The sequence below is a fragment of the Eubalaena glacialis genome, chromosome 7 (assembly GCF_028564815.1).
Source record: "Eubalaena glacialis isolate mEubGla1 chromosome 7, mEubGla1.1.hap2.+ XY, whole genome shotgun sequence".
Classification (NCBI taxonomy): Eukaryota; Metazoa; Chordata; class Mammalia; order Artiodactyla; family Balaenidae; genus Eubalaena; species Eubalaena glacialis.
The window spans coordinates 74,900,004-74,922,337 of NC_083722.1; the positions used below are offsets into that span (position 1 = coordinate 74,900,004).

General features: G+C 58.4%; 1 protein-coding gene across 5 annotated transcripts in view; it reads right to left on the reverse strand.

The window, feature by feature from the left end:
- CACNA2D2 (calcium voltage-gated channel auxiliary subunit alpha2delta 2) overlaps positions 1–22,334 on the reverse strand; it is a 138,203-nt gene that overhangs the window by 8,385 nt on the left and 107,484 nt on the right. For 4 of the 5 annotated variants that reach the window (XM_061195396.1, XM_061195394.1, XM_061195395.1 and 1 more), the window contains exons 5-22: positions 15,240–15,284; positions 11,648–11,789; positions 8,256–8,387; positions 8,006–8,063; positions 7,249–7,299; positions 7,018–7,117; positions 6,757–6,915; positions 6,412–6,519; positions 6,236–6,314; positions 5,594–5,643; positions 5,315–5,404; positions 5,034–5,105; positions 4,746–4,820; positions 3,442–3,516; positions 3,289–3,360; positions 3,129–3,200; positions 2,960–3,021; positions 1,973–2,049 (exon numbers count right to left, since the gene is read on the reverse strand). In XM_061195396.1, coding sequence (XP_061051379.1) covers positions 1,973–2,049; positions 2,960–3,021; positions 3,129–3,200; positions 3,289–3,360; positions 3,442–3,516; positions 4,746–4,820; positions 5,034–5,105; positions 5,315–5,404; positions 5,594–5,643; positions 6,236–6,314; positions 6,412–6,519; positions 6,757–6,915; positions 7,018–7,117; positions 7,249–7,299; positions 8,006–8,063; positions 8,256–8,387; positions 11,648–11,789; positions 15,240–15,284 — 1,519 coding nt within the window. Of the gene's footprint in view, positions 1–1,972; positions 2,050–2,959; positions 3,022–3,128; positions 3,201–3,288; positions 3,361–3,432; positions 3,517–4,745; positions 4,821–5,033; positions 5,106–5,314; positions 5,405–5,593; positions 5,644–6,235; positions 6,315–6,411; positions 6,520–6,756; positions 6,916–7,017; positions 7,118–7,248; positions 7,300–8,005; positions 8,064–8,255; positions 8,388–11,647; positions 11,790–15,239; positions 15,285–22,334 lie in introns of all 5 variants that reach the window. The other variant, XM_061195397.1, reaches the window with a different exon arrangement.

The following is a 22,334-nucleotide window of genomic DNA, read 5'->3' on the forward strand; positions in this document are numbered from 1 at the left end:
CCTCTGTTTCCCCGGGGAACACCTTCCCCATACCTGACCACTCTTCCCAGGAGCAGCCAGCACCCCAGGGCAGGGCTGGGCCAGTGGGCCTTAACAAAGTCACCAGGAGTAGCAGGGGTGGCAGGGGACAGGGGTTTCAGCACCTAGGCCAGCGCTGGGTCTGCCTTGCTCTCCTGGTGGCCTGGCTACTGCCCTATCCTGCCCCTGGGCCCCAGAGTCAGGGTGTGGGGCTTCCAAAGCCTTCTGTCTCCCCTTGGGAGGGCTGCCAGCTTCTGGAGAGAAACTGGAGAGATCTGAGGAGGGAGAATATCCCCGAGGAAGCCTCACATAAGCCCCTCTGAGGACTGATCTACCCCCTACATCTCAGGCCTCTTGCCCTGGTGGGTGGGAGTTGGTAGAGAGGCATCTAGCCCTGTCCCCACTGTTGAGTTGTCTTGGAGGGACAGAGAAGGTGGGGTGGGGGGCAGAGGCCTGCCCAGAGGGAGCGAGGAGGATGAGGAGAGGGCCTGAGCTCTTAGAACACGCCGGAGACCACCCTGCAGGCAGGGCCAGGGGAAAGGGCTGCTGGCTCTAATAGAGGTTTAGGGATCAGAGGAAAGGCAAGAACTAGAGGAGCCCAGGGGATGCTGGGGGGGAGCCCTGGAGAGCAGGGCTTTGGCTGGTCCTGGGCAGGGAGGGGGGCAAGCAGGGGCGTGAGGGCAGGGGGTGGGGTGGGGAGAGCAGGGTGCACTGGTTCTGAATATACTTGCCCTTCAGTTTGCTGATTGGCACTGGGACAGTCCACCAAGAGAGAAAGCGAGGAAAACAAAAACAACACAAACACAAAAACAAACGAAAAGGGGGAGGGGAAGGGGAGGGGCACAAACAATATTTTATTCAATGGCTGTTTGAATGAAAATATTGTGTCTCATCATCATACCGAAAGGAAACTTCTTGCAAAAAACGACATGAGAGAGAAAGAGAGAGCGAGAAAACTCAAAGGAGATGAGCCCCAGTCAGCCAGGCAGGTGGGGGGCGCCCGGTGGGGCCGGAGCCCCAGCCTCCCTCCCAGTGACCTCGGGCGGTGGGCAGGCGGGGCCACGGGCTCCGGAGGCCTCTGGGGGAGGCCCAGGGTGAGCAGGACATGCAGGGATGAGCCACAGGCAGAGGAGCGGGAGAGGGAGGGAAGGAAGGAGGAAGGGCAAGAGACAGGGAGGGTGGGGGAGGCAGGGATGAAGGAGGGAGGAAGGGAGCAAAGGAGGGGAAGGGGTAGGAGAGAAGATGGAGAGAGGAGAGTGTGACAGGAGAAGAGAGGGAGAGAGACTGAATGGGGAGTGGGAGGGAGGGGATGTGGGAGAGAGAAATGGAAGGAGTGAGCAGAAGGAAGAGGGAGGGAGATAGAGAAGGTGCGGGTGCAGGGAGGGGAAAGGAGGAGGGAGGAGGGGGAGGAGGGGGAGAGGGAGCGGGAGGGAAGGAGGAAGGGCAAAGGGAGAGAGTAAGGGGGCAGGAAGGCGATGGAGGCAAAGCTGAGAGAGGAGGTGAGGAGGAAAATAAGGGAGGATGAGCAAGGGGGGACAGAAGAGGGGGCAGAGTGGGGAGAGACCCGGGGGTGGTGCCGCAGGGGGAGAGCACTGCGCAGGGAGCAGGGGGCAGGAGACATGAGAGGAGGGGGTGTCTTCCAAGACCTCAGCCCCCAGGCGTGTGTGGGGGAGGCAGGCTAAGGAGGGAAGACACGGAGGAGGAGAAACCAAAAACAAAACCTCAATGGAAACCATGAGAGAATGGTCTGGAACCAAATCTGAGAAAAGGCAAGCATGCAGAGTTCCACAGACTTTCCGATGGCTGGTGTCCCAGCCTGCGGGCGCCTGGGGGGTGGGCAGATTGGGCAGGAGGGGCCGCCTGGCCACAAGCGGCTGGCTATGCTGCCTGGGGCCAGCCAGGGTGCGGGGCAGAGGCGGGGGTGCAGGGCGCAGGCAGGGGCCGGGCCACTTACACTTGACCTGCAGGATCTGGTCACTGAGGTTGGCTTGGAGGTAGAAGGTGCTGTAGGGCGGTAGCACTAGCCCTAGGCTGGGGAGGAGGGGAGGGGAGGAGCACAGGTCACTGCTGGAGAGAGGTGGGCCCCATTGGCACCCTCCTCCCCACGGCTTTGGAGCTGGGTAGAGAGGCCCAGGCTGTGGCATCCCCTCCCCCGACCACCAGGGACACCTCTCCCTGGTTAGCTGTGAGAGATTCAGGGCCTAGGGGCCTGGGCCCTTCATTTCCCGAACTCTCCTGGAGGCCTCAGAACTCCCAGCCCCGGAGCAAATCCCCATCCCACCCCTCGCCCCAGCAGCCTCCCCCAGCACACCACCTGCCCAGCCAGTCTCCTCCAGCTGGCCAGCAGCAGACTCACAGGGGCAGAATACTGCCAGTGAGCTAGGCTGTGGGGATGGGGGTGGGGGTGTTGCCATGAGAGCGGGGTCCATAGTCCCCAGAGACTCAGGCCATGTGAGAGCCAGCTAAAAGCAGGGCTGGCACTAACACAGTGAGGGGCAGTCATGGGCTGGTACTGGAGTGTGAAGGAGACCAGCTCTTGGGGCACGCAGAAGACAGTCAATACACTCTCTGAGGCTGTGACAACTGCCGAGAGCAGGCTGGTGAACGTGCTGAGGATGACATCCTGCATGCACACATCCAGGGATACAATCCACGGTGGGAGGGATGTAGAGAGGGTGGTGGGGAATGGGGAGGCATCAGATGCACTGTCATGTCTCCACTGTGCGCTCCCAAGAGATGCTGCTTGTTCATGAAGGGCCAGCGAGGGACCCTTGGGACTGAGCACCCAGGAGTGAGAAGTAAGCAGCCCTGGCTGCTGGGGCCCCACTGGGATCCTGGTCACAGCCGCTGAGAACTGGCACACGGGGGTGGGGGAGGGAGGGGCAGCTGGGCTCTGGGGCTGCCCTGCCCCTCCCTGCCTGCCCAGCCTGGCCCCACTCACCTGTAGTTGGTGCTCCTTATAGGCACCCAGGTGTAGTTCCGCATCACCTCGTCTATGTACCTCTGGGAGAAGAGGCTGGGTCAGGTGCTTGGGGTAGCAGGCAGGGGTGAAGTGGGGGGTAGGAGGGTGTCCACCCTGACCTTCTGTCCCCCTTCTGCCACCTTCTCACCTCATCCAAGGACTTGACCAGTGTTCTGATCTGTTTGTGGCCCTTGTTGCCATCGATCATGCTCCGACGGATCTGGAAGGGTCAGAGACGTGAAGGGTGGGGCCCCTACCCTTCTCTGCTCTGGGTGCCCCCCCATCCCTCCTCCTCTTCTTCTCCTTACCTCCTCCTTGTTCTCATCCTCCAGCTCTGCATCCAGGAAGTCCAGGGTCACAGGCTCCCGGAAGTTGGTGGTCTAGGGGAGGCAGGGCAGGAAGTCAGGAGTCCTTCTCTCACAGGGTTTACCCCCCATCTGCAGGCCACCCACCTGGCTCACCTGGGGCTTGAGGTTGGGGTGCAGCAACACGTAGCCATTCAGGTCAATGGCAAACACGTAGCCGTTGGCTCCAAGCTGGGGATATAGATAGGGGGGCTTAGGGCCTGGAGGGTTGGGCAGGGATTTCCTGGGCTCCAGAGCTCTTCCTCATCCTGCCTTCCACGCTGCTGGGGGGTGTCATCTGCCTTCCTGGGTCAGGGACCCCCACATGCCGCTCGGCCCCAAGCCTACCTCTCAAGCCAAGCCCAGCAGGCTGGTGCCCCGCATGCACTAGCCCTGGCCCAGGCTGGCCAGCTCTGTGGGACCTTAATGTGATTTGGCCTTCTCAGCCCCTCCCCCGGGTTCTCATGGCGCTATCAGTCAGCGGAACCTCTCCACCTCCACTGGCCCCACAAGGCTGCTGTTGCCCTCCCCTCCCCTCCCCACTACGGCCTCTTCCTGGTCCCCATCTTGGTAGAGCGCAGGGGGACGAGTGTACCCTTGGACTACCTGGGGTGTCCCTTCCAAGTGTAAGGGAAAGAAAAGCAGGACTCTGGACTCACCCCTTACCTCTCTGAGGCAGTTTTCTCACTGCACATGGAGGCCAAAGACACGGGGCCTTCATGTGGCTCAGGTTTAAGCATGCTGACACACATCTCCCAGCCTTTTCACAACCAAGTCCCAAACTCCCTTTGCCATAGGCCCTGGGCCAGCCACACTGATCTGGCCCCTTCCCTGGCTTATGATTCTGTTTTTCACCTTCAGGCCTTTGCCCAGAGAGTTCCCTTTGCCTCCAAGGTACGCCTTCACCTCCTTTCTACCCAGGACACTCCTGCCTATGTGACAGACCAGGGGTCGACAAACTAGGGCCCATGGACCACATCTGGCCCGCTGCCGGTTACTGTACTGCTGTGAGCTAAGAATGGTTTTTACATTTTTAAATGATTGAAAAAGAGGGATTTCTATTTCATGACTTGTGAAAATTATCTGAAATCCAAATTTTAGTATCTACAAACAAAATTGTATTGGAACATAGCCATGCCCATTTATTTATGTTCTGTCTCTGGCTGTTTTCTCAATGCAGCAGAATTGAGTATGAGTATGAGTATTTAGGCTGGCAGAGACTAAAATATTTGTAATCTGGCCCTTTACAGAAGTTTGCTGATCCCAGTTCTAGGCCCAAGATCACCTCCTCTGGAAGCCTTCCCTGACTGCCTGAACTCAGAGAACTCCACAGAGGTGTGGGAATCCCCATCAGCCTCTGCCGAGCCTGGCTTGTGTCCACAGGAGAGGCAGAACAGGGAGATGGGCAGGTGGACACTCACCGTGTAGTTGGGAGTCAGCCTCTTGATGTCATTCAGAGCCACGTCGATGCCCATCACTCCCAGGATCAGCTGGTTCTGGGAGCAGAGGCAGGGGGTCTGCAACAGGCTCAATTCCATGGGGGAGCCACCGTGCCCAACTGCCCATGCCCATGGCCTCAAGCTGCTCTCTCAAGCCGCTGCCCCTGTCCAGTTTAGAGGCCTGCCTATCCCCGCTCCATCCCAGACCTGTTTTGGGCATGCCCAGCTCTCCCCAGGCATGACTAGCCCTTCCCCAGTGGGGAACCTCACCTTCTTTTCACCAGGGCCATCCTGCGTCAGGTTGAAAACAGGGAGGGTCCCTGTCACCACCAACCCCAGCCCCTGAAGGGAGAGGAGGAGGATGGGTCAGACTCCTGTGGCCAGCCATGCCCCGACCCTGAGTGTTCAGAGCAAGGGTGCGGGGACAGGCCACCTCTCTTTCTCCTCTGTTTGGTTTACCACCATAAGGGGGCCCTCATGGGACCTGACCCTGTGGGCACATCCTGGGGGAAGGTGACCGGCCCCACCCCTTCCTTGCCCCGAGGCCTTACCAGTGCGTCCTCGTATACGTTGGTCCATTGAACCTGCTTGGCCTCCTTGCCCGCCAGCACCATGGGCCTGCCCAATACATCTAGATATTCCTGGGGAGGTGGTGGGGGCAGGGGTGGGGGGTCATGAGTCTGCCCCTCCCACTGTATCTTCCCTGTCCTGCCTCCCCATGTGTCAATTAGCCACCAGGGGGCGCTCTCATCACACAGCAGCCCATGGTTCCCACGACCCCGCGAAGCAAAGACAAGGGGCTGGGAGGAGGGGCGCCCCCACAGTCTCACCTGCGTGTTGATGCGAATGGCACCGATGGAAGGGATCTCAAAATAGTAACCTGTGAGGGAAGGGGAGGCAGAGGTGGGCCTGGGTGTTGCTTGGGATCCATGGCACAGGAGGCCCTGTACCCTGGGGTGTGTCTGCAGCCCTGACTGGTCTCTCAGGTTCCCTCTCTTTTTGGTGTCATTTCCTCTGAACTCATGTCCCTTTAGTGCTCCCTGCCATTACCCTGTGAATGGGACCAATGACATGGAAGGGGCTGTGAGTGTAGGGGTGTAAGGAAGCAGAACTGGGATGAAAGGAGGAGCCTGAGGCCTGAAGTCCCTCATTCTAGGATGGCAGTGACATCCAGAGTCCACCTGGAAGCCAGGCCCAATTGCATGGAGAGTCGGATTGACCAGAAAACAGATGCAGGAGCAGACAAGCTAGGGACAGATGACCAATGGACAGTCAGATTGGCAGAAAGATGCTGAGTCAGATGGACAAGTTAGCCACATAGAGAGATGACCAGTCACACATACAGAAAGACAGACACTGCATGAACAAGCAGCTGGAAAGCTGGACATATGAAGGACACGTGGACAACCAACCCAATGGATTGGCAGGACACGGCAGGCAGGGCCTGTGGCAGTGACACCCGGACAAGGTACCTTTGTTGGTGCAGGCCATCCACTGCAGGGGCGTGACGTCGTAGTTGTGCTGCCCCACGGAGAAAGTGAACACGCGCACCTGTTTGGGGCTTGAGGTTACTGCCGTGGCTGCCAGAGGACAGCCCTCCCCTGTACTGGGCCAGGTCAGGGCAGCCCCCACCTGGGCTGAGCCTCACCGTCCGGTTGGGCCAATTGTACTTCTCAAAGACGTCCTGTACGCGGTCCTCACCGCCGTCCGTGAACATCATGATCATCTTATTGCAGTTGGCACGAGTGATGTTGGACTGGGCAGGAGTAGGTGTGGGGTCAGGCAGCTTTCAGCCCCTCCCCGGTCCACGGGTGGGTCTCCTTCCCCGGAATGGGCCTGGCCCTCTGGCTCCCCTACCCCACAGTAGACGGTGCTATCTGCCCAACCTGCCTGTTGGGTGCTAACAAGGCCATCTATCTTGATTTCCCTGGTGTCACCAAGCCTGGGCCCTTGCCTGTCCCTGGCCACCCGCTCGCCCACCCAGGGGGCTCACATTCTGCAGCTGATCGAAGGCATACTCAAAGCCGGCCTTGTAGCCTGTGGTGCCCTTGGCCACCATGCCCTGCACAGCTTCCTTGAACACCTTCTTGTTACGCACGTTGGCCTGAACCAGGTGTGTGAAGCATGACACAGGCTGTGCCTTTTCGTTGAACTGCAGGGACAGTGAGGGTGGTGAGTGGCCTCAGGCTGGCCCGGGCAGGCAGGGGTTGCATGGGGCAGGAGGGAGTGCCCGCCTACCGCCCTTGGCACTCACCGAGGCCACGTTCACATAGTCATCATCGGAGAGCGTGTCCAGCATCTCACAGACAGATGTCTTCATCAGCTTCAGGGTCAACCCGCTCACGCTGCCACTCCTGGGGGGTGGATCACGGAGGCGCCTGGTCGGCCTCAGGCGTTCTCCTGCTGCTCCCCCATGATGTTCCCCAGCAGCAGATTCTAGCCCCTAGCCCCGCCCCCACCCCACCCGCCAGCACCGCTCACTCACACATCCACGATGATGACCATGTCCTTGGGCGATGAGGCCCCCTGGATATACCTGCCCAGGAGAAGCCTCAGTTAGGGCCAGCCTCACTGAGACCTTGTGGGTTCTTCCTTCCTTCACCCACATACTGATTCAACATGTTTCTATTGAGCATCCATGGCATGGGTCAAACAGGGTTCTAGGCACTGAGGATACCACATTTAATAAAGCAGACAGTCCTTGCCCATGGCATGAGTGACCTGGTCCCCCAACACGTGAACAACCCCAAGGAGGGGTGAGCAGGTGATCCAGAGAGAGGCTAGGAGGCCTGTTCCATGGCCTCAGTGGCTTGTCATTTCCCCTGGCCTGGGCTGAGGAGCCAAGGGCAGGGTCATAGCTGCGTATGGGATTGAACAGGTGGCAGAGGAGGAGGCCAGGGAGTACTGCAGGAGAGGCAGAGCAGAGGGTAGGGGTGTCTAGGGCTCAGATGGGTACAGCAGGGGCTGGCCAAACCCACAGAGGATACATCTACCCTGGGGAACCCCCACTAGCCCAATCCCTCAGTCCCGAGGGGGTGGAGTGCCGGGCCGTGGACGGGGGGCAGAGGCAGCTGGGAGGCCTGCCTGGGTGATGGGATCCATTTTCCAGTGGCAACGATGTGTGAAATGAATATTGGATAGAGCTGGCTGCGCCCTGCTTGGAGGCCTGGTTATCGGGAGGGAGGGGAGCAGGCGGGAGAGCTGAGGGGGTGTCCCTGCCCAGCCCCTCCTTGCTTGCTCACCAGGGTCTCCTTCGGACATCGTACAGGTCGATTTTCTTGGGGGCTCGCCATGGGGTGGCTGTGGGAGGAGAGGAGGTGACTGGGGACAGGCAGGGAAGGGCCTGGGGCTGGTAGCAGGCCTTGCAGCAGTGGCCAGGCCACCCCGCAACCAGCAAGGTGACCATCCCGCCCATGCACCCCAGGATGAGGGGGCCGGGAGATGGAGGAGGGTGGGGTGCTGAGTGGACTGGGGAGATGGGCTAGCGCTCACCTGGATAGTAGCGAGTGACTCCCGTGGCACTGCCGAAGACCTGCCACAGGAGCGTGGGGTCCTGCCTGCGGTTCTCGATGAACACGTTCTCCAGGGCCTCCGTCCAGTTGAGCTCATTGAGGATGACGGTGGCTAGGGGGGAAGCAGGGGGCTGGGGTGGGAAGCGCTTCGGCTGTTCCCCCGCTGAGGCTCATCACAGCGACACCCATGCACGTGCCTCTCACTTAGAAAGCCTCACCTGCTCTCTGCCTACCCAGGTCTCCCTCACTTCCCAGGGCTCAGCTGGGGCTGCACCAGCTCCTCCAGGAAGGCATCCTCGTCCTCATCCCAAGAAACAGCTCAGCCTACCCTTTGGCCAGGCTCCACATGATCAGGCAGGGCAGCTGTGGCCTGTGGCCCCTGCAGAGGGGCCACCCAGGTCGCAGGGAGCTATGAGCCGGGATGCCCATCCAGCCTGCTGCCTGGAGCTTGCGGCTGGTCCCCTGGGAGCTCACCCACTCAGCATGCACTCCGGGCTGCAGCCACAAGAAAGCAATTAAGGGCTCGATGATGGTGCTGGAATTATTCAGCTATTAAGGTACCTGATAAGCTGGAAGCCACTCAGCTCCATGATTAATCAACTGGGGCCAGGAGAAGGCAGGGGTGGGGGCGGGGGCTCTTGGAGGGGCACGGGCTGTGCCACGATCCTGCTGCAACACTGGCACGTGCACTTCCACACACACACACAGCCTGCACTTGTATACTGCATGCAGGTATACAACAGGTGTACCTATGTCTAACCTCTGTGTTTCCAGCCGGATGTGTCATCCCCTCACCCCCAAACCTACCTGCCCAGCAGCCTCACTGCTGCCATGGGCACAGGGGCACACATGCTCATACCTACACAACACTCTGCCGTTACAGGAGGACACCAATGGGTCCTGCTTTCACAACCCCCCACCACAAGTTACCCCCCCTCCCCCTCCCTCAACCTCTGTGGCTGCACAGGTGTGACGCCCTGGCCAGACCCATCCCCCCACACACAGAGCAAGGCTTCTCTCAGATGGATGGACTCCATCCATCTGGCAACCCGGGCAGAGACTTGGGATGGCTTAAGCAGTATGCAGCCCCCCAACTCAGGACAGCCCTAAATCTGCCCAATGTGTGTGTGTGGCACATGTTCTCACATGCGCAGTGTACCTGTCTCTGCGTGTGGGACACTCAGAAAAAACAGCAGGAGTTGGATACCTGCTACTGCCAGGCCTCTGTATTGCACCCCCTCCCCTAGGGGCTATTTCTTCCTCCAACTTCTCCCACCTCCTTTCTTTCCGGGTGGAGCCCTGACACCATCACCTCTCCCCGAAGATCCACTCCCCAAACGGGAACCAGAGCATTTCTTCCAAAGGCTCTGCTCTTCTTTTCAGAGAAGAAACCCTTAGAGCAGATCAAGAGCTGTGATTTATTTTTTATTTTATTTTATTTTTTGGCTGCACCGCCTGGCATGCAGGAGCTTAATTCCCCAACCAGGGATCGAACCCGTGCCCCCTGCGGTGGAAGCGCGGAGCCCTAACCACTGGACTGCCAGGGAATTCCCAGAGCTGTGATTTAAAGATACAAATGCTCCAGGCTCGGCCCACAGCCTAGGGGGCGACAATATATTCTGGGGCATTCTTCCCTCTGCTCTCTCTCTCCAGACTGGGGGGCCTCTGCTGTCTTGTCTGCTGTCTAGTCCTCCCCCTCTGCTCTCACTCCCTTCTCTCTGGCCCTGCAGCTTCCCTTAACTGACCATAATGTGAAAACAAAACACATTTCTAGCATTGGCTGTGCCTATTGAACAGTACGTTATGGTCCTGTTCCTAATTTAGAAACTTAGTGAGTTGTACAATTTCTATTTTTCTCTTTAAGGAAAAAATAAAGTCAGGCTCTCAAACGTTTCACACAGTACTGTCTGCCCTGGGAGAGTCTGCCTGGCAGGTCCCACCCCTCACTGGACCTCGGTTTCCCCATCTGCACATGAGAGGCTTAGAGCAGACAGACCATTCTGGGAGCCCCTCTAGCTGCTGCTGGCAGAGGGGTGTCCCTGACTCAGGTCAAGGGCCGAGAGGAGACCTGGCTGGGCTGTCCCTGCAGGTAGCCATGACCACATGCATGCTCACACATACACTGTGAGACACACTTGTGCACACACTACAGCCCCCCACCTGGAAAGGGCGTGCTGCTCAGCCCTGTGACCACACACACACACTCACGTGCCCACACCCTCAGATCACACTGAGCTTGGAAATGGGGACCATGCCCCCTCAGGCAGGCGATTACAGATTTAATTAAAAGTGACACAGTAAATAAAAAACATATAAAATGTAATTTGTGTGGGTAGCGAGGGGTGACTGGGGAGGGCGGTGTGGCTCCTGTTTTAATTAGCGTGCCTGCCTGTGATAGTGCCCCTCGACTGGCTCGGGCAGGTGGCCTGTGGGCGGCCCTTGGAGGGTGTGGGGGGCATCCGCCCTCACTCCTGCCTGAGGCTGCCCAGAAGGCCTGGCTGACCCTAAAGGTGGAGGGGCATCCCTGAGAACCCTGGAGGATTCCCTGCTTTCTGAAGACCATGCAGAAGTTCTGGGACCTTTGCTTCAAGAACCTCCACCCAGTGGGCCCCTTGGATTCTGAGGCTACCCTGTAGGTGCCCACAGAATTGTGTCAGAAGCAAGAGACTCTGGGGCCTTAAATCCTGCAGCTAGAGTTCACCATTCAGTGTTTGACTCTTGGCCTCTTCTCCCTACACCTCCCAAGTTCTTCAGGAAGTTCATCCTCATGTCTGACTCAAATCCTTCTAGCTGTAGTGACCTGGTTTCCCCATTGTGCAAAGCTATACTGTCCCTGGAGCTTGGAATCTCAACCACCCTCTACTCAATCCCCCTGACCTCCATCTCCACCTCCCCCTGCTCACCAAGGAGAAGGAGGGAGGTGTTACAGGGTTGGTGTCTGTGAATGAGAAGCTGCTCTCTGTCCTGTGCCCATCTGATGTGGTAGCCCCTCAACCCTTCCTGCATGGGGCCAGGGAATGGGAGAGGGTAGGGAGGAGCTGCTCTGGGGACAGGTGGGGACTTGGCCCAGCACGTGGGGGAAGAGTTGTGTGCGTGCATTTGTGTGAGCACGTGTATACACATGGGCAGGAGACCGTGCATGCACAGGGGTGAGAGGCTCGGTGTTTTGTGTCTTGCTGAGAGTTAGCGTGAGGCTGTGCCTGAGAGCGGCTTGATGCCTGCGTGTGGGCGGGTCTGAGAGGTGAGCATGTGTGACCTTGGGTGTAGGGGGCTGAAGGTGGATGGGCACCTGCGACCTGGCGGTGCCCAGGCAGCGGGCCTTGCCCCCATGGTGGGTGGGGAGGGCTGCTCCCGATCACTCTGCACACTCACAGCCTTTGTAGATGTCCGTGGGGATCTGCACAGCCGTGTATGAATAGTTGACCTTGTTCTTGAAGTTTGAGTCCTCAACGAAGTCCAGCCGTAGGGTGCTGGCCTTGGACCCCCTTTCCACATCCTCACTCTCAGGGTCGTCCTGTGGAAAGGGACCCCCCCAACCATGGCAGTGTCAGGGCTGGGAAATGGTGGAGTGGGGTTGGATAGAACTGCAGGCAGGGGGGCCAGAATCTAGGAGATAGGGGCATCTCAGAATCAGAGACTACTGCAGAGACAGAGAGATGGAGAGACACAGGGACAGAGAGACATGGGGTATGGACCCCTTGCCTGGGAGGCCCGTGACACCCACCTGCCCCACCCACCATCCCCACATTTGCTAAACCCAAATTCCAGAGCCAAGACCAAACCAAGCCCTTCCTCACATCCTTGAAAACCAATTATCAGCAAAGGAGGCAAATCTTGGAGCTAGAGAGGAGTGGGCTGCAGACCCCCTGCTCATATGGACTTGCCTTGTGTAATCACAGGGCGGCCTCAGCACCCCATCCCAGGAGCTTTGCAACGTACACACCTCAACTTGGCCCCACCTATCCCCTGCATGGAGTTCCTTTGGCACCAGGGAGAGGGCCCTAGCCTCATCTGGGGGAGGGGCACCACCCCCTGCAGCAGGGTGGCTCTAGGGGCTGAGTTGGAGAGCGGGGAGTCCTGGGGAGAGCTGGGCTAGGGTAGGGGCTAGCACTGATACCTGGTAACCTCCAGAAGGAGGGTCTGTGGTGCCTGCTAGCAGCAGGACTATAAAGGCCCCCGTTGACTTTCTAAAATGAGTCGCAGCCGTCTGACAGGTGCCAATTACAGCATCTCTCGGCCAGGCAGGCTGGGCATGCGCCGTGCGCCCCCGCCCACCACCACAGGCGGGCAGGAGTGGGTCTTCGACTATAGTGTTGATGCCGCAGCCGAGGTGGGGGGAGGGCAGGCACGGGTGCAGGTGTGCAAGGGGGAAGGGAAGATGGAGGTAGAGAGTGAAGGGGAAGACAGAGAGAAAAGCCAGATGGGGAGGCAAGGAGAGATGGAGAGCCAGGCGAGGTAGGCGCAGAGCTGGGGGTCTTTGTGCCCTGGGAGGAGGGAGTGTAAGCAGCTGAACCAGCCACATGTTCCCTCACTGCCCCTCAACGCCCCTGTGACCACCTTCAGCACTAGGCTCAGCTCATTTCCTCTCCCCAGTGGATCTCACGTGACGGCCGACCCCACTGCTCACTGGGTCCTGGGCACACCCTTCGTGTTCCTGCCGCCAGGCTGTCTGTCTGTCTGGGGAAAGGGTGATCGTGCCTCCCCACCCAGCCAGCTGTGCTCTCCCCACCCAGGGAGTGCTCTGGGTGCACCCTCAGGCCTGGGGAATGAATTACTGCCTGGATGGTGGGTGCAGCTGGCTGGAGGGCCTGCAGCAAACACCCTTTTCATCTCTTCAAGATTGGATTTTGTAACAGCAAAATCCAAGCCATCTACTGCCCTGCCATTGCCCCTCACCCAGTGTGCCACCCCTCTGCCCACCTCGGCACACCCTAAGAGGACCCTCAGAAGCTCCTGGATGCTGGATAAAGCTGGGGCAGGCAGCTGCTGAGCATGGAGGCCAGAGCAGGGAGCCGGCCGCCTCTGAGGTATGAACCACTCACGTTCTGCTGGGAGGAGGGGGAAGTGCGGGAGAAGAAAGCCCCCGAAATGTCAGCGGCATATGAAGGGCGCTGGAAAATTTAATCTCCCAACTTTCCCAACTAATGTGACATTTGGATTCTGTTCTGATAAGCTATCAGCTGGCGAACTTTTTCCTTCCTTCTTTCCCCCCTACCCCCACCTTCTGGCTGGTAATTTAAAAGTAAATGGTCTAGAAAGATCTCTAACTGTACCTCTGGCAAAGATTAAAAAAACAAAACAACATAACAGGCAGGAGAGTTGGGGAATGTGTGCGTGCTGATATTTATACCGGGGCTGGGAGGGCTGGGATTTTGGCCTAACTGACCCTGGCTCAGCCCCACCCGGGGTGAATCTCCCTCCCTGTGCTGTCCCTAGCCCCCCAGCAGATGTCCAAGGGGCTGGGGGCAGGGAGTCAGTGATTTAGAGCCAGGGGTTGGGGGCTGGGAGCAGGGAGTCCAGGGAGGGGGCTGGGCACCAGACTGGCCAAGGAGACCCCTCAGTGTCACCCCGACGCCCAGGGGCTTTGTACAGTGGGCAACTGCAGTCTCCTGGTTTATATTTAATGCACTGATTGCTAAAATTACAGCCCGCTGCTGAGGGGGGTAAGGAATTAGATTCAGGGTCTAATTAAAGGTTTGTTCTTCATTTGAATTTCAGATTCCAGCTTTAATTTTAGCAACTTCTCTGGGAGCCACGGAGGCTCAGCCAAGGGGGAAGCACACCTGCTTTAGCCCACCCACCCCTCCTTCTCTGCGGCCCTGCCTGCCTGCCCTCCTGAAGGCTCACCAAGGCCAGCCTGGCACCACAGACCCTCTGCAGGAATCCCTTCCTGCCTGCCCACCTCTTGGTGCCATTGGATACCTCCTGCTCGCCCCAGGCAACCCCCCAGGCCAAAAGGCCCAGGAGTGGGAGTCTAGCTGTTGGGTCTTCTGCACCAGCCAGCACAGGTGGGGCCCCAGAGACTGAGTTGCGACACCTCTGTTTACAGAGGAAATAACCGGGTTCAACTACTTTTGCCTCAAAAGCAGGCAGATGAATTTGGGCCTTGACAGGTTCACCAAAACAGTCTGTTCCATGTGCCCTGCACCCTCAGACACTCTTGTCTCCTCTGTAGACCCCCTCACACCCCAAATGGTCACACTTTCATGGGAGTCCTCTGGTGACGGGGACCTCTCTCTGTCACAGGGCCGCCCAAGCAGACATGAACCAGTCAGTGAGGCAGAAGAGCAGTGTAGCTCTGGGTTCTCCGGTCAGTCCCAGCACCACCACTTCTGGGGTGGTGACCCCTGATGAGTCAGAGCCCTCTCCTTCATCTGAAGAACAGGCACAGGGACTGGGCTGCCTCTACAGCTGGGGCGAGACTGACTTAGCCCAGGGCCAACACTGATCGTGGGGCCAGGCTGTGGGGTGGTCAGCACACGGAAGCCACTTTCCCCTCACCACAGGGAAGGGTACCTGCACTCACCTGAAACACACCTGCATCCCGGTCCCGCCTGCCTACCTCCAGAAAGCCCTCCCCACCTGCTCCCTCTCCCCCCTACTCTCGCAGCACTCAGCAGCCCTCTGTCCTCCCGATGCTGGCACCTGAACTGACCTAGGGGAGGAGGTCAAAGAGCCTCACCACCCTGCCCAGGGATGGGGCTGGGCCCGCCCCACACTGTACAGTGAAGCTGTGCCCCTTGGTGCCACAGAGACACAGCCCTGGAGGGGTCAGGGCCTCTAGGGAATTGTGGGAGGTGTAGGGCGGGGACCTGTGCAGCCACAACTCTGCAAGGCCAAGCTCAGAATGCTGAAGAGTGCTGAGTCCTAACACTCATTTTACAGCCAAGGCCATGAGGTCCCAGAGAGGGGGGTGTGGCTCTGGCAGCTCCCCATCCCTGCCAGCATGGGTGGGGGCACTTACCAGCTCAGCGTCGGCCTTGGCGTCATAGTACACGATGTCTTCCTCCTGGTGGGGAAGAGACGCCTCAACACTCATGGTCTCCTGAGGTGCGGCCAGGACCCCCAGCTCTAAGGCCTGGATTCCTCAGATTCCTCTGGGGCAGAGACTGCTCCCTTACCCATCCAGAGCTGCCATCCAGGGAGGGCTGGATGAGTCAGGCTGGATGCCCCACCCACACCCCAGCCAGACCGTCCTCAGGAGCTCTCACAGGCACCAGGAGGATGTGGTACCCCGGGTCGGTACCCCCGGGGCTCCCTGACTCTAGGATCAGGGTCTCTGCACTGCATCCCTGCTGGGAGGTAGGGTTAGAGCCAGCCTATCTGCAGAGACTCTGGCTGAGGCAGTACCAAGGGGGAATTGAGGAAGATGGAAAAATAGAGCCGAGTCTGGGAAAGAGTGAAATAATGACTCGACACCGCATCTTCCAATTTCTTCTATTAAAAAGCCTGCTCATTACGAGCATGTACTTATTAATTATCTGTGATTTGTTGTGAAATGCAAGGGGGTTTACACAACAGGAGCAGGAGAAAACAAAGCCCGGCCCCCGTGCCTGCCTCCCAGCCCTTCACTGCCTTTGCTAGCACCGCGCGTCCTGGCCTCGCCCGCCTGCCCGCCGCCTGGGTTCTCAGCCATCTGCACATCATAATCACCGGCCACCCCAGGGACCCGTAACACAAACGGGCTAATTTCATGTTTAATGATCTTTAATCAGAACTGAGCATGGCTGACAGCGGCTGCCAGAAGGTAAATCTGGTGCCATCAGGTGCCACCCACTCAGGAGGGGTCACCCCACCCCTGCCTTGATAGGCCCTAAGGCCAGGACACAAGATAGGGCCACTGTCCGAGTCACCCTCCCCTGGTGCTCCTCAGCCCTGTTTTGTACAGCAAAAACCTGCAGCATGGCCCTGGCAGTCCCTTGTTCACTGGGAGCCTGTTTCTTTGTGGTCTGTAAATGGGGGTGATGACCAAGTGTGCTCCCAAGGGTCTGGCTGTAAAACAGCAAGCACAGAGCCAGCACTTACTCCATGGTGGGTCACCCCTCGCCTGGGCCTGGCTGGGCCCCATGTGCTGTGTGACCACAGGGCTGCACTGTTCCCTCTCTGAGCTCAGGCTCCTCATGGAGGGAGGGACTTAGCCTTGGTGACTGTCCAGGTGCTGGGTCTGAGGCCATGGTTTGAGGTGGTTGGTATCGGGGCTAGTTGTGGGGAACAGTCATGGGTTCTCTCCCACCAGAGGTCTGGGGGGTGCAGGCCACTGGCTGGACCTATAGGTATATACAGTCCAAGCATTCTGGAGCATTGACTATAGGCCTGGCGCCATGCCTGGGCAAGACCACACCTCCTGATGACTGAAAGACCGAAGTTTCAGTCCTGTGAAGTATCTGCTGTGTCTAGCTAGGCCTCACACACACTGCAGTACAGGGTTCTCTCAACAGCCCTATGACCCCATTATACAGATGAGGAAGCTAAGGCAGGGATAAAAAAGGTGTTGCACCCTGGCTCCATTCTGCCTTCTTGACTCATCTCCATCCCCTCCCACACCTGCCCAACCACCAGTCCAGAGAGACTGGAGCTCAGGTGGGCCCGGGGTGGGGATGAGGGCCGGGGCCCAGGCTCCAGGGTGCTCAGCCTTTCCCTGGGCCCAGCTCTGACCCAAGCGCGTAATGAAAGCTGACATTACATCAAACACAATAAGGAGTTTCAGTTGATGAAGATCATTCCTGAACACACAAACCTATTAAACCGAGGGGAAAAAATATCAATTCAACACAGTCGCTGGCGAAAAGAAAATGTGATTTGTTATCTAAAAGGGGGTTATAAACATGGCTCTGATGCTCTTTCCCTCTGTAATGAAAATAGGCAGGCACAGTGGGAGGACTGCAGATTAGAACATGGGGCTTCACTCACCAACTTTTTAGGCAAACCTTCTGCAAGGGCGGGAAAGGGCATGGGTGATGGGTGGGGGTCGGTGGCTCTAGGCCTCCAGAGTGACCTTCACGGTGACCCTCCTCTGGGCTCCCCTCACAGACCATGCCTGGGTCCTGCCTGACCTGGGCTGTCCCTGGGGCACCTGGCATTCACTTGGGCCACCCCTCCAGCTACTCCAATGGCTCCCTTTGTCTCTTTGTCCTGCTGTTTCATGGACTCAGTGGAGGATGAGATGTTGGTGGCATCAGTGACACAGGGGGAATGTATCACACAGAAGGATTCTAGCCCCCCCTTCAGACTGCAGGTGAGGCTCAGGAAGCTGTATGCAGTCTTAGTGCCCCAGGGGCTCAGATACACGTGGGCAGGACTCCTCTCTACCTCTCCCATCTTGAGAGGGCCCATGTCCCTTCCTTGGTAGAGAGTGGCATTAGCTATGGATGGTGGTGGGCAAGGTCACATGTGTGAAAGTACAGTGTAAACCCAGCTGTGGTCGCTATGTTTGATATGATGTGGAGCTGGGGACGGGGCAGGATGGGACCATTAGGGTCTGGTAGGAGGGTCCCTGGAAAGGCCTCTGTGTCTGCTTTGGGCTGCAGGTGCCCAGTGTCCACCACTAGTGCCCTGTCTCTGGGACACAACAAGGAGGCGGTACCACCTAGCGATTATGTGCAGGGGACTTGGCAAAGGGTCCTGGCCTCAAATCCTGACCTGAACATGTGAGCTCTGGGATCCTGAGCAGTGAGTGAAGACTGAGGCTGAAGCCTCACAAGTCCCTGTGGCCCCATGAGGACTCCTGGAGGTCACCTCCATCTCACCAATGAGGCAAGGGTGCCTGTTAAACCCTTCAGCCTCTGTAAGGCTTTACCTCAGCGTTTTGATTTTCCACTTGTAAAATCAGAATGATGATGCTAGGAGGACAGGGAGTGAGGCCTCTCCAGGGGTTCGGGCCAACCCAACCCATGAGTGGCCCCCTTAAGCTTGTAACTTCACAGGCCCGGGAGGGGTCTGAATGTGGAAGAAACCCTCTGGTTGGGGTGAAACGTGTGTCCTTAATGTCCAGGGTACACACCTCTGACACCCCCTCCATTACGTCGTATTTTAGGGGCCATTTTGCACAAACTGGGCAGGGAGTGGGGGGAATCACCCCCTCTGAACTCACACACATGCCTCCCCCCAAAGTGGATTTCTGTGCATACACGACACATGAGGAGTGGGGCTAGGGGGCCCACACGGCCCTCGTATAGATGACACACACTCTCCTTAGCTGGAGCTGGGCCCAAGAGAGAGCATGAGGGACGCTGGCAGGTGGGCAGCAGGGTGAGGAAGTGAGAGTGGGGTGAGCATGGGGAATAGCAGTTGGCATCTACGTTTGGTGCCATGGAAGGCGGCTGCTGTGGCTTGGTCAGACCTGACTGCTTGCTGCTTGCTCACCAGGCCCCTGTGCAGGACCTAGGCAGCTACCCGGCTGCACCAGTGAGGACGCTTGGCCTTCCTGCCCTGGCTCACTGCCAGCTCAGCTCAGCCAAGAGGACTGTTTTCTGAGAGAGCCGTCTGTCACCGGCTTGGCAGAGAGGCAGGCAGCAGGCCCTGTGGCTGGGGCAGACCTCAGGCCGGGGAGCCACCTGTCCTGTCCAGCCGGCTCCTTGGCCTGGCCCAGCCTTCGCAGCCTTCTCTTTAGGTTCCCAGGCAGAGCTACGTCTCCCGTTAGACTCCCAGGGCAGCGCTTTGTCTCCTGCAGGCTCTGGGGCTGGCACTGAGGCCCTGGAACCAATGGTCTCTCCTGCCTCCCCGACCCATGCCCTGGCCCAGTTCCTCCTTGGTGGCCGTCTAGATAGCAGATAATACTGGCACAGTGAGGTGCTGGCACCAGGCACAGTGTCCGGCAGGCGGGCCATCTTCATCCACCCTAAGTGTTATGGGCACCAAAGCACCTGTTGCCTGTCTACAGCGGCCATGGGAGGTGCTGCCTGCTAACAAGGGCCGTGGTGTCCAAGGGCTGCAGCCAGGGCTGTGGCTACAGGTTCCCTACCCTTGCCATGGCAAGGAGTGTGAGGTCATGACCTGGGACTAGGGAGAGGAGCATGGCTTCACATCCAGATATTTTCCCCTCACTCTCTTGTCTCTCTTGACCTTGCAGACTCCAGGATCCCCCAAGTCCCTGGGCTGGTGTCAATGGTGTGATTGTGTGTGTGTGTGTGTGTGTGTGTACACCATTGCCCGTTTCTCAGAGGTCTGCATGCAAACCTACTGTGTGCTATTGACACAGGCAGGGCCACACCCTACTGATCATGCAGTGGATTCCAGTCTGGCCCCATGGGTCAAGGGTTTCCTCTGTGCCCAGAACTGCTGACTGCCATCCTCCCCACCTCAGAGGTAAGAAGACTGAGGCCCTGGTCACTCTGTCCACAGGGCACCTGGCTGGGCACATGGACAGGTGATGGGCAGCACTGAGTCAGGCTCAACTGCTTCTGGCCAAGAGGAGCCAGATGGGGCAGACAGATGAGCCCACTGGGCCACTGGCCTGGGGGAGCCTGCACTGGGAACCATCTGTGATGGGGGCACCAAAGGTGGGTGCTGTGGGCAGTGCGGGCTAATCCTAGAGTTGTGGCCAGAAAGAGGAGCTCTAGGGAGTTAACTGGAGTGGGAGGTGTTGCCCTTCTGAAGGAGGTAAGGGCATTCCTAAGAAGGTCTGGCTTGTGTAAAGGGCCTGAGTTTGCCACTGGGTGTGCTCCTGAATGCTGGGAAGGAACATGACTCCTTATTGGTCACCTCCTGAACGTTGCTGGGAAGGACATAGTTTCAAGGGTGGGTGGTATGCCTTCAAGGGACAAAACACCATCCTTTCTGCAGCCTGAAGTCCCCATATCCCCTCTGGCATGGACAGTCTGCACCCTGGCAGCTCTCCCTGGCAGCCGAGGCAGGGCTGGCTGGCAAGTCAGCTAATGGGCCCATCATTAGCACTGATGCCTTTTAGCCCGGCAGCTGGGCAGCTCAGCGCTCCTGGGGAAGAGAAGGGCCCTGACCTTGCAGCTGGAAAGGAGGGGGCGCCTACAGCTCCACCCTGCCCAAGATACCTGTGGGACAGACAAACAGGTAGACTAATGGACTGGTGGGGGTGGGCAACGAGCATCAGGCAAACAAGGCTGGGTCCAGCTGGTCCTGTGGTCACACCCATAGCTGGGGGCATCTCAGGTCAAGCCAGGGGGATGGGGCCAGCAGAGCCCTCTCCTGCCTTAGGACAGAAGCACCCAGAGCCTATGGGCTGGTGTGGCCAGAGATGCACCCATACCATCACCAACTTGCACCTACATGGCCTGATGTGTGGACCGACCCTTTCACACATCACACCTGAGCTGACAGATAGCCCCCAACACCACCTGGTCATTTGCCAAATGGGGAAACTGAAGCCCAGAGAGGGGTGAGCCCTTGCTGGGTCCCGCAGGGACTGTGACCCAGTGTGCAGGGAGTGGGTCCTCAAGTAGCACCGTCTCAGCATCCCCTGGACACCCTGAGACCTGGGCCTTCCTTCCCGCTAGGCCCCCATGGTGCCCACTCTGGCCTGCAATAAGCCGTTTCTGTCTTGGAGTAGGTGAAAATCAGGGGTCAGGGGTCCAATAGGATGATCCTTGGAAATCCTGGGCTTTCTGCAGAGTCAGGAAGAAAAAACAGGTTTGGGGCCGAGGCAGCCTCTTCGTCTTCCTGTTTGGGGCCTACACTGGGAGGGAGAGAAAGCCAGGCCGAGGGCTTTCGTTCCCTTATTTCCTGATTCCTTCATTCCCTCTCCTGTGCCTGCTCTGCGCGTCTGTCCTGGGTGGGGAGGGGAGGAAGCAGGTATGTCAGAAACAAAAGAAGGGACAGAGCAGGAGCCAAGGGTTCTGGATGCCCAGAAGGTGGAGGGGCTGATGGGCTGGGGAGCAGAAGCAGCCTCACTGGGAAGAGGCAAGACAAGCTGGGCTTTCAAAAGGAGGAACGGAGGGCATTCTGGGTGGAGAGATCAAGAATGGGCCTGGAGTGAGGTGTTCGGTGTGGCTGGAGCACAGGGGGAGGGGAGGGAGGAGGCAGGTTGACGAGAGAGGCAGGGACAGCCAGATCCTGGGGCCTTGAGCGCAGGCTCAGGCTGGGCATTGCAGGGAGTCGCCAGGGTGAGGTTATCTGCAGGTGGGGGCACATCCAAGTGGCCAGGGAGTGCAAATGGAGGCTGCTGTGTGTATTTCTGATCAAGAGGCTCAGGAGGCACAGTGGGCCAGGGATGGGTTTGTAGTGCTGGAATGGGGAGCGAGAAAAAGCCCAGCCCCCAGCTCCCAGGGAGGGAGGATCGGTCCAGGGAGTCATTAGTTCATTAATGTGTTCACTGTAAACAAACATCTGTTACTCACAACCCCATGTGAGCTCCCTGAGGGCAGCACCCAGCACCCACCAGGCAGCAAAGGAAGAGTGCTATGGTGTGCGCTCAGGGTGGCCTGGGGGGATGGGGACTGGGGAGAAGGAACAGGTTTAGGGGGCATGCACCCCCTGGCACCTGACGGCCCAGCTGTGAGACTCTGCCCCCAACAGGTGACCTCAGGTAGGTCTAACCACTCTGTGCCTCAGGGTTCTCATCAGTTAAGTAGGGATAATAATCCCTCCCGCCTCCTAGAGGTGCCAGGCTCAGAGCTGGAGTGAGTCAAGGCCTCCCCCCTCCCCCTTATTGGCCCCTGGGTCCTAGGGGCAGCTCTTGGTGCCTCTCCCTGCATTTAGCACAGAGACCACTGGGAGGCGTGGCCCACATGCCTGAGCGGCTGTGGAGGACACAGCGAGCCCTGCCAACTGGTCTGGTCCCCGAGGGTTCCGTCATCCTTGGCATCGGGGGTTTCCTGAGTCTGGGAGGAACGCTGCCTCAGTCTCTCTTCTGGTTTACTGTTATCCTCTGACAGGAAAGGTGCAGGTGTGTCCAGTCTTGTCCAAATCAAACACAAGCTGCCTGAATATGTGAGCCACCTGGGTGTGAGGCTGGGGGTCAATGAGGCTTTCCTTCCCTCCTCCACATTCTGGGCCCTTCTGTCCTCAAAAAGAGTCCTGCTCCCAGCTTCTCACGCCTCCACTTGCTCCGCACCTGAGCCCCTTCTGAGCTTTGCTGGCGGAAGGAGAG